This window comes from Erithacus rubecula, assembly GCF_903797595.1.
Source record: "Erithacus rubecula genome assembly, chromosome: 3".
NCBI lineage: Eukaryota > Metazoa > Chordata > Aves > Passeriformes > Muscicapidae > Erithacus > Erithacus rubecula.
In genome coordinates this window covers 130,315,494-130,329,980 of record NC_136689.1, presented here as the reverse complement: position 1 = coordinate 130,329,980, position 14,487 = coordinate 130,315,494, and the positions used below count along the sequence as shown (strand labels likewise).

Sequence of the window (14,487 nt, the reverse complement as noted above, 5' to 3'; positions counted from 1 at the left end):
CACTCCTTCCACATATGCTGCTCACTGAATAGACATGGATTCCCCACACCCTTGTGTGGAACCTAGGTAAGATTTGGCATATGCTCGAAAACTCAGTTCAGTGACTACTTGACCCAGAATTCCAAGGCATGCTTTCATACATATTCCCAGGTATAAGGCTGTAAGCTGAGATTCACCAAGGTTTGTTTCACTTTAAAAAAAAAATTATATATCTATGACCTCCATGTTTTGACAGGGCAACTGCGACACTTTCTGAACATTCAAGCCAAGATGTTCATACACAGAAAGTGCATGAATGAATTCCTTCAGCAACAGACAGTACTTCATAGCAGTGCCATGACAGTCCCATGAGAAAAGGGACATCTTTTTCTGGGAGAGATAATCAGGTACTAGGAAGCAGGTATATCTTACTAATTTATCTTGAGAAGCTAATAAGTGAATTAGAGAAGTCACCTAAGTACATATATCAGACTGATGAGTATGCTGCAACATCTCAAGTTCTTTCAATAGATTTGTCTTCAATATTAAAAGGTAAATGAAAAAAAAAAAAGTATTTTTAAAGAACTTCTGTGAAAGGGTGTGCTACTAGTGAAGAGTTAGGATTTTTCTTTTTAGGGGATCCCTGGGGTAGGAAACAACAAAAAAATAATGTGACTTGAATCAGAAAAGATACCCTTTATTTAGTGTTTTCAGACTCCCTAAATGAGACCATGCTTCCTGAAAATAAAAACTGTGGTTACCAAACTGGGAGAGGTAAGTGACCTGAATGCTACAGTAGTGTTCTTTTTAATGGTGGCTCTGGCAATTTTTTCATGACAGCATAACATGCTTCCACAAGCAAACACAGAAGTTGCAGAATAAGCATCAAGAAGTTTCATACTGCCTGCAGTGTTCACCTGTTACTAGATTATTCAAGAGAGGATGTTTGCTATTCAAATGGTGAGATGTGAGCCACTTCCTGAAATTCATAACCCAGTCAAAGAAAAACAGAGCACAACTACAGAAGTTCAAAGAACAAGTTAATAATGTAACAAAGGTAGTACAGGTCTTGAAAGATGTTGGCTGCAGCTACAGAATATACTGAAGCCCTAGACACAGCTAACAACATTCCAACTCAACAAGACCTTCCAGTATAGGGAAGTTTTAGAGACTGTATTTCTCGTGTATAGTTCCTTAAGTGTATAAAAAAAATTAAATTATATTGATTAATTGGATATTACCAGACTCTTGCATTACACCAGCTAACTTACATCATTAAAATATTGCCTAACATGTACTATGTTGGTCAACTGCATAAGAGCAAAACATATTTCTAAGGAAAAAATTTGCTTGATACAGAAAATTTTAACTTGCTTGATACATACAATTTTATCGCCAATGATGGATTGAAGCATCAGCCACTCCATGACACTCCTCAAACATTTTTCTTGATGGGTCCCCTATTGCCACACAAATATTTTCCTACCTGTCCATCACTGTCTTTGATGACCAGCAGCACAGGTGTGTCTAACCCCATCATTGTCCGATACAAGGTCTTCAAGCTCATGCCATGCTTTGCAGTACTGTAGACAAGAGTCCATGGATACCCAATAGTCCGTGGTGGAAGAGACTTTGTGAGCTATTAAGAAAATTATTTAAAACGTTATTTAATATATGTTTCATATTTAAGAATGTATTACATGTAAATGAAAACAGATTATGTTCTGCTCAACCACTTCTATTTGCCTTAAAATCTAAGAACTAAACCTGAAGTTTCACATGTATACTTTCTACATTCGGTCACTCAAGTAGGTTTCTTTTCCTTCCTCTACTAGTGACCTACACAAGAATGATTTATCAAGTAAAGAACGTGTTTGTTAAAGATTCTGAAAGATTTATCCATCTAATTATTCTCACATAATAATATTTCACGTCCCACCAATGTCTTAGTATTGAGAGTAAGTAGATAATACAAGTCAGCAGGTAGCAAGCTGAAGTGCAAATGCTGCTTGTTGCCCTGTTCTTGTGCTTCTTAATCCAAACTTCAATTAACATATTTGTAATGAAATCACTTTGGACTGGACAGCAAGAACTGCAGTGTTTTCACTTATATTTTCAAGAAAGAATGAAAGCAAGGCAAAGACAGATAAGAGTCTGTCTGAATATGTGGTGTATTATATTCAAAATTAGGATAAAAAAAAGTGCAGTATTTTATCTATGAATTGTGCTCTGCTTCAACACTTAGACACACACATGCCTATGGTGCCAGATAGGATCCATTCAAAGAAACAGACAGAGCTGGCAGATATGCTCACTGAGCCACTTCCCACTGTTTACCACTATTCCAGGATAACTGGGGACATCCCAGTTAGCATATGTGGTACCCATTTATAAGATGGGCTGTTGGAAGAGTCCTAGGAGCTACAGGCCTGTCAGATCTCAGTGCTTGGGAAGGTCATGAAACAGGTCACCTTGAGTGCCATCTGCCAGCATGTGCACTAGGATCAGGCCCAGACAGGGTTCATGACAGGTAGGTCCTGCTTGGCAAACCTAATTTTCTCTATGAGAAGGTGACCTGCTCAGTGGAGGGAGAGGCTGTGAATATTGTCCACATGGACTTCAGCAAAGCCTTTGACACCATTTCCCACAGCACTCTCCTGGAGAAACTGGCTACTCATGGCTTGGACAGATAAACTGTTTGCTGGGTAAAAAAACTAGCTGGATGATCAGGCCCAGAGAGTGGTGGTGAATAGAGTTAAATCCCCTTTGTGGTCAGTCACTTGTGGTGTTCCCCAGGGCTCAGTATTAGGGCCAGTCCTGTTTAATGTCTTGAAGCAGCGAACTGGATGACGGGGTGAAGCGCATCCTCAGTCTCTTTGCAGATTACACCAAGCTGGGCAAAAGTGTCGATCTGCTGGAGGGCATGGAGGCTCTGCAGAGGGATCTGGGCAGGCTGGATTGATGGACCACAGCCAACAGTACATGGTTCAATAAGGCTAAGTGCCAGGTCCTGCACTTGTGTCACAAAAAGCTCCTGTAACACTGCAGGCTGGGAGAAAAGCAGCTGGAAAGAGGAAAAAGACCTAATGGTGCTGTTTGACAGATAGCTGCACATGAAATGCCATGTGTTCAGGTGGCCAAAAATGGAATCATGACTTGTTCCCCTGCACTGAGCACTGGTGAGGCCACATCTTGAATACTGTGTGCTGTTCTGGGTCCCTCACTAAAAGAAAAACATTGAGATGATGGCATGTATCCAAAGAAGGGCAGTGAACTTAGTGAAGGGTCTGGAGAGGACTGAAGGAGCTGGGGTTAATCCTGGGGAAAAGGAGGCTCTGAGGGAACTCATCACTCTCTACAACTACCTGAAAGTAGGTTGTAACAGTCAGTCTTTTCTCCCAAAACAAGAGAAGAGAAAATGTCCTCAAGTTGAACTACTAGAGGTTTGGATTGGATCTTAGGAACAATTTCTTCAGTGAAAGAGCATAGGAACAGGGTACCCAGGGAAGTGGCTGAGTTACCATCCTTGGTGAAATATTTAAAGGTAGCATAAGATGTGGCACTTAGGTAAAGGTTTAGTGGTGGACTTGGCAGTGCTGAGGTAACAGCTAGCCTCGGTGGTCTTAGCCATGTTTTCTAATATACACAGTTTATTTTGTTCTATTTCATATCACATAAGGTCTTCTTACTGGTATGTTTTACACTACAGTCATAGCATTTGTGATAAACTAATGTGCAAGAATAAAAAGTGATGTATCTAAGTCCATACCTTTTCAATTTGTTCTGGCTGTAGTAATTCACTTGGATCACTAAGATTTGGCCGGAATGCTTCAGGCTCCAGGTCTGTTTTGATATTTGTTGCCTGTTTTGAATTGGTATCTTCTCTTGTTGTTATCTAAGAAAATAATAGCAAGAAAGTGAGTGTATGCCATCCTATCAGCAGACATGATAAAATTTCACAGGTCTCAAATCATGCAGTTATCAATTATGTAAATCCCTTGGAAGTTTACAAATCCAATAGATTTGATTTGACCAAGATTTCCAATAGCAAACTGGTACACAGCTGTGTAACAATAGCTTACAGAGGCACCTACTCAGAAGAAAGCTATGATTTTATGCTAAAACAACAGTGTATTCAGTTCTCATACACAGCTGCAGCACTTCAAATGCTTTTCAGAAGATACCTTACAAATTTCTTGCGTTTTAATAGTGACATAGAATTCTAAGTGCAATTTTAAAAAATCAGAAAGGAAGGGAAGTAAAACTTCAACACTGACATTTCTCAATAGTTTCTGAATTAATACTTTTTTAGAGCACCTAAGAAATTTTTCAGATATGCAATAAGCATCTGGGAAGACTGCTGCCATGTATTTTGAGCAAGCCATTTGAATAGAGCCCTAGGAATAGTGCTGCTCCATAAGCTGATCTGCTGAAGTACTTACAGGAATCAAAGAAGAAAGAATTGAGAGGGTGGGGTGGAAAAGCAGCAATAATACTTAAGTTGCATAGTGAGCACTGAGGTCTGCAAAGATGCACTATGCAGAAGGGTTCTGCAGTAATTTAAAATACCTGACCTATATATCTACCCTACTGAATGGAGATGGCAGAGGCCACAAAATGTCTTATCAGATGTAGCTCACAACAGCTTCTTACCCAAGTCACTCACTGGCACTTCCAAGTTAAAGTGCCACGTCTTAATAACTAGAATAGCTGTGATCCAAACAGATTTCCATCTACAAATTCAGCTGCAGGGACATTTAAAACTCACTAGGAACAGTGAAATCTGACAGAACAGTAGGACAAAGTGAGGAAGTTAGTAAGATAAGCCACTGCAGCAAGACTTAATAAAATGTTGAGAGAAAAAACAAATCTTAACAAGATTAAGCGCATCTGAAAAATTTATCAGGCTAAACCAAGTTTCACTAAAAGCCAGACTGTCCAAATGAAAACCTGAATCCTGAAAATGTCAAGAAAATACCCACCAAATCCAGTTTGCCACATCCCTCATACTTTAAACATACAGGATACAACTGCAATATTTCGCAATATCACCACAGTAAACTTTGCCAAGCTTTTGGGAACTTCCTTAGTTATTACAAAAGAAAAGCGCCAAATCAAAGAAAAATTCTGAAATAGAGATAGGAATATTTAAAAAAAATACAGCCACTTGAGAAAAAGAAAAAAAAAGGACCTCTCATCTCCGTCAAGAACTACGAAAAGAGTTCCAATCACAAACTCTTGTTATTTAAAAAAAGGCTTATAAAGTCAACATATTAAAGTATATTGATACAGTAACTCAATAACAATTAATTCTAAAACCAAGAAAAAGTGTGCTTCAACTGAGTATCAAGCAGGAAAAAAGCTGAAGATTTCCTTTTTTCAATGGAAGGAAATAAGAACTTACAACATAGACTAAGCACTAATTTCCATATCACAACAAAAAAATGCAATTATCCATACAGATAATTTTTTTTTTCACATAGAAAAAGATGACTTGCAAGTTGCTTTACAGAGTGCTATCTCTAAAATGTAATTCCATAGTCCAAATATTTTCCACCTTAAATGCTTTTCATCCATCATATTACTGCTTCAGCTCCAGAGAAGTTCAGAATTGTTCAACTGTAGAGCAGAAAGTTTTTTCTCTTGTTATTCTTTAATTATGATTAAAGACCACCACACAAAACATGATGGTCATGATATATTGATATACATATGGTCTGAATAATTTTGATTCAAGTGGTGTGGGGAACTGAGTTTCTTGGTTTAGAGTTTTTGGGGATTTGGGTATTTTTTTTGATGGATCTTTTATTTTTATTATTAATGTAAAGCAGTTTTCTTCTAGTAAGAACACTGCTTTGTAGAAGCAGTTAAAGAGTATCTGTTCAAAAGAATCTGAGAGAAAGCACTCTGGCTTCAAACTTTTTGTGTTTATCTCCCAAAGTTGGACAGAGCAGACTGACTGACAGTCAGATTCCAGGGGCTTCCACAATTGGTAAATGTCACAGTCTACATCACACCTGAGACCGTAACTCTCAAATGGTCTCAGAGCAGAGTTTATAAACTGCAGCCTATCACACCAGATTTTTCTAATCAGCCTAAACCTTGAGTTTGAGTATACGAGGTGAAAGGTATTTACAAAGTGCTCCTACACTTCCAGAATATGAATTCAGGGATTCTCCACCACCACTTGCCAAAAATAGAATAGTTCTGTTCTCAAGCAGGAATAATTTTTTTGTTTTTTGGGCAAGATTCCTGATTCTCCTATAACAGTGCAGCTTTTGGGTTCAAGGTTCAAGCTCATTATTGATCTATGTAATTGTACTACTTACAAAACATTTTAAAGTGATTTATTACTGATTATTAAACAAACAGAAATATCAGAGCTAAGAAAATGTTTGCTTATGAGTAATTAAGTAATATATTAAAAAAGCCAAGATCAAATTAAAACAAATTTAAAAAAAAAAAAAACACCCAGAAAAAAAAATTTAAATTTTCAGCAGCCAAGTACTAGAGAAAAACAAAATACTCACTGCTTCTAAGGAAATCTAAGCTATGCTTTCCACCAGTAAGGCATGTATGCTGTGCACAGCAGCTAACAATTTTATAACTCTCAAAAAGCTACAGAACACCTAAAGAGAATGCAAATATCAGTTTCAATCCATGTCCACAGACCTTCAAAAATCCAAACTGATCTCAGAGTACTCTTTTGTGTGTATATGTATGACCTTTGGCATGTTGAAGTGCCTCAGTTACCTGCTTTCATAATGGGAAAAATACTTACCTATTTCAGAGAAGTTGTGAAGCATCACACTTGCCATGTACTGTGAGATTCTTGAAAGATTCCTATATAAAATTAAACACCCATGCAACAAGATTTTGGATTCTTCACCTGTTTTGCATTCTTTTTAGGGAAGCTTCTAACACAACACACCAGTCTAAAGTAGAAGTTAAAACACAACACTGCAAGTCAAGCAGTACTGAGAACGAATTTTCAAATTCTAACAGAAAATTCCCATGTGAAAAAGGTGGAAGTAGTAATTCCATCATAAAATTACGGACTCCATCATAGAATTGCACAATTAAATACATTCAAAACAAAGGAATTTTCTGCTGGATCCTTGTAGTGCTGTAGACAAGACAAACCTACTGAGTGCAGGACTTGCCCTGATCCAAGACACTACAAAGAAAGAAGTTTTAGTATCTGGAGATGGGGTTTAAACTACTGAAGAGGGCACCTGGAGACGTCTGCAGAGTGTGCGCAGTTCTTCGCTATTTAGAGCATCGATCCTGCGGTGATACTCAGCCACTGACACTACCTGAATATGGAGACAGGAAGACAATAATTCCACTGACAGTTGAAGAAAAGTAAAAAGGTATGAAAGAAAAAACTGGAGGAGAGTAATGGAGGGAAAATGCACAATGACGACAAACAAACAAGAAGGGCCAAAAGATGTTTTTGTTTCTGCAAGGACAGTGCACATGTAGGTGATTTTAGACATATGATTAAACACAGCAAGATTACGAAATAAACACTACGGGCACTAACAGTCAGATATCTCACTGATCTAGGATGAATAAAGAACTGATATAGGAGTGCACAGAGTTTCCAGTATCAGGATGCTAAACAAAAAGTCAATCTGAGTTACATGCCTTCACCCAAACTCTTCAGCTCAAGGTCCTCTGAAACATTCTTTACACTCAGATTAATGAATCCTGTGAACCTGGTTTGCTTTCCTAGATGAAGACTAGAAGCAAATCTCAGGCTTCTCAATAAGCTCTAACTCTTGTGTCTGCAGTGACGATAAAGACAAGGTAGCAGGACCACAGTTTAATAACATCCCAATACCACCCAACAATTTCTTTATCCTGGACTTTCTATTCCCCTCCAAAGCTTCTGGAGTTGCTCATCTGTCAACACATTCACTTCAAATGGCATCTCCGCTTTGGCAGGAGGTTTATGGCCAGAAAGTCTTTAGTCAGAAAGCTCTAGAACATGCTGTTCTGGTGCAATAAGCTGGCTAAAGGACTACAACAGTCATTTTGATGTAACTAGAGCAAATAATGTGATTTTGAGAACAACTCAAAATCATCATTGGTATGAAAGCATCTTAAAACAGCTGGTGGAGAGATTAAATGGATGTCCCATGTAGTAAGAGCATATTAAAAACTTCTAGAGCCTACCACAGTGCAAAGGAAGACAACCACAAGTCCAGCAGCTCCCCATCTACCTGTCCCTACTACAAGGGGTTTGGCCAGATACTCGCCACTGTCCTGAGTACAGAGCCCACAGTCATGCATGACTGGCTCTTGAGCAGCGATGGTTCACTCTACCCATGCAACTGCAAGGCAAGGAAAAAGGAACACTTGTGACATCCAGCTTTGTTACTGAATAATCCATAACTACTAATACTCGATTTATTTCCATTATTTTTTACTGTTCTCTTAAAACAGGTCACGAATATGGTTGTAAATTGTATTATTGGTTTGTGCAGAGTCAAATAGCTATATATAAAGCTTTAACAGTATTCCACTCCAACATGTGACAGTGTAGTTTTATCCTTTTACTTGCTATGATACTTCATTGCAAATTTACACTGTTCACAACAGTAACTTACGAAAATAATCCTGAAAAGCAGTAACGTGAGGACCCTTTAGCCTTATTGCTTCTTTAAGATACACCCTACCACATGTGAGGCAGTAGGTAACTTACAATAGGCTGTAAATGTGTGGTAACTCAAGGAGATTCTTGAGAAAAAAGTCTCAAAATCCCTGACACCATTATATAGTTGTTGCTTCACATAGTGGAAATGTATATATTCTTATGGGCACTGCCATCTTGTCTTCAACCTCTCAAATGCATACTTAACATCGTGCATCTGTGAGCTGCTTATCAGCTTTTTAACTCAGATATTGACCTCTTCATAGGCCATGGCAATGCCTTATTTTTCTTGCTTGAGGGAGACATGAATACCTATCCAAGTGCATACAATATAATAGCTCCTTGGCATGCTAAACCTGTTGCAAACTGTCACATTCCATTTGTTTTGAGAACAAAAGCCTGCATAGTGGCAAACTATTGGTATGCAACAACAAACATTGTAAATAGTATGTCATAGAATGTCAAACTAACCACAGGAAAATTAAAGGAAAAGAACCCACGCTCTCAAACCCAGAGCTTATTTTAAGTATACACTCTATACTAAATACACAGTTTGTACTAAGATCTGTGAGTAAACCATGAGACACTGTCTCAATTTATCCACTCATCACTAAACTAAGCTTCAAATGATTGTGTTAAGATACTTCAACCATCCATATGCAGCATCTGGACTTCTATATAAAGCCGATGGTTTAGGTCAACATGCTTTATTCTTGCTTTGCAATGGACAAGACTATGTACTTCTTGACTAAATGAGCTACAGAACCTTGAAGTCACATATATCTAAGCATACTAGCAACTACCTTCAACTTCATTGAGGAATTGAGATATATCTTGCAAACAGACAGAATTTTGTCACTGCCAGATTCAAAAGTACTGTTTTGAAATGTTAATAGTTACATTAGAAGTTTATTCTTCCTTAGAGTCTGGTTCAATTCATAGTCTGCTTATGTTATTTATTTCTTCTTCCATCAAGATTTCCTCATGTTCCTTCCTTGTAGTCCTATTAATCTTCTAGTCTACTTCACCAAGCTAAATAAATCATGTTTCTTCCAACTCCTGCCCTACTCCCTGCCCCTATCAGCTGTATTTCAAGGACCTACTTCTACCTTATTTTATATTGAACTTTGATTCTCAAACACAGAACACAGTCTTCCATACAGTATGAGAAATACCTAGAAAGCCAGACATTTTATTAAAAGGTAGATGCAGACTCCTATTCATGATACTGGACTGTAGTTTTCAGTACAAAATGCTTCTCTGTAATGAAATTCTTCCATTGAAGTAATTAGGTGAAGGCCTGCCTTAATGAGTTTGCTATGTGCTTTATTTACTACGCTCTCTTCACTATGCCATATCAGCATCCAGTTTCCTGGATAACCAATTAAGAATTGGGAAATGTTCCTGAAGGACACTGTTCCCTCTCTAGTAGTTTTCTGCTTTTAAAAGAATGTAAGAAAAGAGAAAAAAAGTTAAACCTCTTAAGGTTAATCTGGGCACTGGTTGGAATAGAGCAAAACAAGTAACATGAGTAGCCTGGATTGTTAAGTGTACTTCAGGGCAAAAAGGGTTCTGCTTAAGGACCTGAAACTGGCTACTGCAGATGATACAGCACTGAGAGGAGCTGCTGACTCCCTTGAAGGCAGAGAGGCCCTGCAGAGAGACCTCAGCAAACCAAAGGACCGGGCAATAATATGCAGTTCAACAAAGGACAGTGCTGGATTCCGTTCCTGGGGCACAACAACCCAGGATGAAGGTACAGATTGTGGAATGAAATGCTGAAGAGCAGTGCCAGGGAAAGGGCCCTGGGGGTCCTGGTCCATGGAAAGTTGGATACAAGTCAATGGTGCCCTGGCAGCCAGGAGGGCCAACCCTGTCCTGGCACAGCATCACCAGCCAGGCAAGGGAGGGATTGTCCTGCTCTGCTCTGCACTGGGGCAGCCTCAGCTCCAGTGCTGGGGGCAGCTTTGGTGACACAAGACAAGACAGAAAACTATTAGAGAATGTCCAAGGGAGAGCAAAAAAGATGCTGAAGGGCCTCAAGGAGAAGCTCAGTGAGGAGAGGCTGAGGTCACTTGGTCTGTTCAGCCTGGAGAAAAGGACATTGAGCAGAGACATCACTGCAGTTACAGCTTCCTCATGAGGGAAGAGGAGGGGCAGGCACTGACCCCTGCTCTGTGGTGAGCAGTGACAGGACCCAGGGAATGGCCTGAAGCTGTGTCAGGGGAGGTTTAGTTTGGATATTGGAAAAAGGTGACATCAGAAGGTAGCTGGACACTGGAGCAGGTTCCCCAGAGAACTGGCCACAGGACCAAGCCTGACAGAGTTCAAGAAGTGTTTGGACAATGTTCTCGGGCACATGGTATGACATTGGGGATGGTGCTGTACAGGGTTTTGGGAGTTGGACTCTATCTTTGTGGGTCCCTTCCAACTCTGCTTATTCTGTGATTCCAAGATTGAAAAGATATGGAATATATCCTTAGAGATCTAATATGCCCACTGTATTCATATTGGCAGCATCGGTGAAAATACATGGGATGAATTATATGACTCATGGCATGACTCTTTAACCTTTGACTCTGCACACCATGCATATGTGAGTTAACCACTTAGCAAAACACCCAACACTTTTATTATTTAAGGCAGTAAGTTGAGGGTTTGCATACTAATGATTCAAACAATCGAGAAGCCAAGGATTCTAAACTTTGTTTTTCTAAAGATATGTCAAAAGTACCTAACTTTTCCAAACTATGATGGCCACTTCTAGTGAATGAAGCTGAAGACAAAATTCCAAATATGGAACATTTCTTGCTCTTCCATAACACCCACGAAAATGTTTGATAGGCCCTTTCAGCCACTGGTCCTATCACCCTGCTATTTTTTTTTTTTTATATCAGTGAGGGACTGCTCAGCTTAACAAAGCCACAAGTGTCACTCCCCCCACCCCTCCTCCCTCCCCGCACTGCCCCCCCAGGCCTGTTTGCTAACAGGGAGGAGCTTTCATTGCTGCCCTCAAAACAAACACAGCTGAACGTTCAGAGCTAAAAAGTAGCTGCAACTGTCTCCTCTGAGAATGGGAGGGTCTTATCAGAGCTGAACAGTGCTTCTGGAAGTTAAGAACAGATAAAGCTTAATGGCAGAAATAGCTTTCAAAAATAAGTTATCTATAACCTCATTACCAACACAGAATATGAAATAACAAGTATTAAGAAAGAACACAAGCTGAAGAATTTTACTTTGAATCTTAATACACAAGTGTAAACTCAGATGAACTGTAAACTTCATGAACTTACACTCGATTCTTGAGATTTAAAAATATTTCAGGATATTTAACTGAAGAAAAAAATCCCCAATGCAGTTTTATTATGCCACTTACAAAGTTATTTTAGAATACCTTCAATAAAAAGATGCCTATGTGAACTGAATGCTGCTATGAATACTTTAAGAAAAAACACTAACTTTATTTTTCAGACAAATTTAGTTTCCTCCCAAAAATATTAGACTGCTGCAGAGAGGATGAGATGGAGCAGTCTGCTCCATCACATCAAATATGATTATTTGGGACATATTGATTAAATCACAAAAATGCATTAATTCATGGGGTTTACCACACCAGATAAACTCTTGTGAAGTATCATTTGAAAAAACCTCAAACCTTAAGACTAATCTAATTTGATTCATTTTTAAAGCATGTGGCTGCAAAGCTATTAATTTTCTGTTCTGTGTGGTTTTCAGTCAATTCTGCTCCCTGTTACTCTACTGGTGACAAGGATGGGTAGGGATGACAGCTGGCCATTTTATGCAGAGAAGGACCATACAGTGACAGCAGTTCCCTGGTTTCACTGTCACCATGGCTCTTTCTCAGTATTTTTAAAGCTGTCCTTCTCCAAACTGTTGTGCACACCAGGGTATTTTCCAGAGCAGGGACAGAAATGCTGAGCAGCTCACATGACAGCAGCATTCTCCCTGTGACCAATATTGTCCCTACAGCTTTGCAGAATGAGCTGTCAAAGTGCTCTAAGCCCATAGCAACTGTACCAAGCTGTAATTCACATTTACTGAACACAAACTGAAGAATCTACAATAATCAGAAAAAATGAACTTGTAAAGAATGCAATCAAAGCTTGAAGTGCACAAAGTGTTATATCAAGTCTGTAGACCTTAATAACAAGCTGTGTTTTTTTCAATACATGAGAAAATACTCACACGAGAGATATGATAATGCCAGCAAGATAACTAAATTTAACATGTAAAACATTAAACAGGTTAGGATATTTGTGCAAAGAACTAAGAATTAGATTTAAGAAGGTAATTTTCCTAAAGAGGCAGACCAGACAACTTTACTCATTTTGTCCAAATAAAAAAAAATATCTGAAGCAACATGACCAATAAAACCCAGCTCCCTTGCAAAATTATTTAAGGAAGTTTCAGCACTTGCATGCAGAGAAACCAGAGAGAGGTTCAGCTGCTGAAACCACAGCACCTGGTGCTTGAGCTCAAGCTACCATTACAGGACAAGGCAGACTGAGCAAGGCTACATCTCAGTTCTGATACTGCCCTGCAAAGATCCTCTCAGGTATGACAAAAAAAACCCACTAAACAGGCTTAGAAGTAATAACAGCCCAGTATGAAAATGTTTGTCTCTTGCTTTCAGCAGAAAAAAAGTCAATCAAGGATCAAATTCAGATTCCACAGATCATTAAAAACACGCAGAAAAAATGTAAGCTTTTACTATTCATTTAATTTTTTTTAACTTATAATCAACCTTCTCAAAAATTCCTCCACTACTATTTGTCTAAGTAGATTAACATTTCCTGCTTATTAAAAGTGCAAATAATATAATACCCAATAATTCAACGGAAGAACTATAATCATTGAATATTTCAGGTTGGAACAGACCTTACAGATCATACAGCTCCAACCCCTCCCCACCCATCATGGGAAGGAACCTTCCAGCATCCCAGGTTACTCAAAGCCCCATCCAGCCTTGAAACACTTCCTATTTGTGGAATAGGAATTCCACAAATTCTCTGAGAACTCTACTCCAGTGCCTCACCACCCTCATAGTTAAGAATTTTTTCATAGTATCTAATCTAGACCTTTCCTCCTACAGATTAAGGCCATTCCTCTTTGTCCTATCACAACACACCCTTGTGAAAGTGCCCCTCCAATTTTCTTACAAGAGAACTGTAGGCTCTGAGAGCTGAGCCCCTGTAGGCTCCACAAGGTGCCACAATAAGATCTCCCCAGAGTCTTCTCTCCTCCAGGCTGAACAGTCCCAATTCTCTCAGCCTGTCTCTTCATGGCAGAGGTATCCAGATGATATCAAAACACAGCCCTTGGATCAATTTACTGGCCCTCCTCCAGACTTGTTCAGTCATGGCAAAAGCACAAACATGATGCATAAACCCTCAAATTACCTGGGACAACTGGTATCTGTCATCAAGGAAAGGTTCTAAGCTAAGTCATTTGTATAAGAAAGTCCTGGATTTCATTCTTCTTTTTTATTACTGAAGTTATACCTTTAGTTCACCTATTACTCTAAAAACTTAATATGCAAAACTGATTTAAAAATATTTCAGTAGTATTACTGAATTGATGCAACTGTGCAATTCTGACATCCACAGAGAAATACTAAATTCTCATCTTTCACAAGTAAGCCCCTACTATTACACCTTCATAATTGCCAAAGAAATACAGGCATTAGCTTTCCAAATGAAGTTAACCAGTAACTCAAAACATCAGAAGCTGTGCAAGACTCAAACAATTCAAGCTATTAAAACCAACATTTTAATTATCTTTGTATGCTAACAACTTGAAGATAAAAGCCAAGATCAGTTTTCATTGGG

The 14,487-nt window shown here is 38.8% G+C and overlaps 1 protein-coding gene and 2 long non-coding RNA genes across 21 annotated transcripts in view; all 3 read right to left on the bottom strand.

Annotated features, from left to right (window-relative positions):
* Positions 1-14,487, bottom strand: part of OXR1 (oxidation resistance 1) — a 255,302-nt gene that overhangs the window by 7,662 nt on the left and 233,153 nt on the right. For 10 of the 19 annotated variants that reach the window (XM_079300938.1, XM_079300950.1, XM_079300954.1 and 7 more), the window contains 3 exons: positions 7,215-7,295; positions 3,749-3,874; positions 1,466-1,618 (listed from right to left, as the gene is read on the bottom strand). In XM_079300938.1, coding sequence (XP_079157064.1) covers positions 1,466-1,618; positions 3,749-3,874; positions 7,215-7,295 — 360 coding nt within the window. The remainder of the gene's footprint in view (positions 1-1,465; positions 1,619-3,748; positions 3,875-7,214; positions 7,296-14,487) is intronic. The other 9 variants (XM_079300956.1, XM_079300940.1, XM_079300942.1 and 6 more) reach the window with 1 other exon arrangement.
* On the bottom strand, positions 5,132-7,205 carry LOC306799630. The gene is made up of 2 exons (XR_013773645.1): positions 6,761-7,205; positions 5,132-5,598 (listed from the first exon to the last, which is right to left on the bottom strand). It is a non-coding gene; the product is annotated as an uncharacterized lncRNA (long non-coding RNA).
* LOC306799631 lies at positions 8,526-11,332 on the bottom strand. Its single transcript, XR_013773646.1, has 2 exons — positions 8,967-11,332; positions 8,526-8,840 (listed from the first exon to the last, which is right to left on the bottom strand). It is a non-coding gene; the product is annotated as an uncharacterized lncRNA (long non-coding RNA).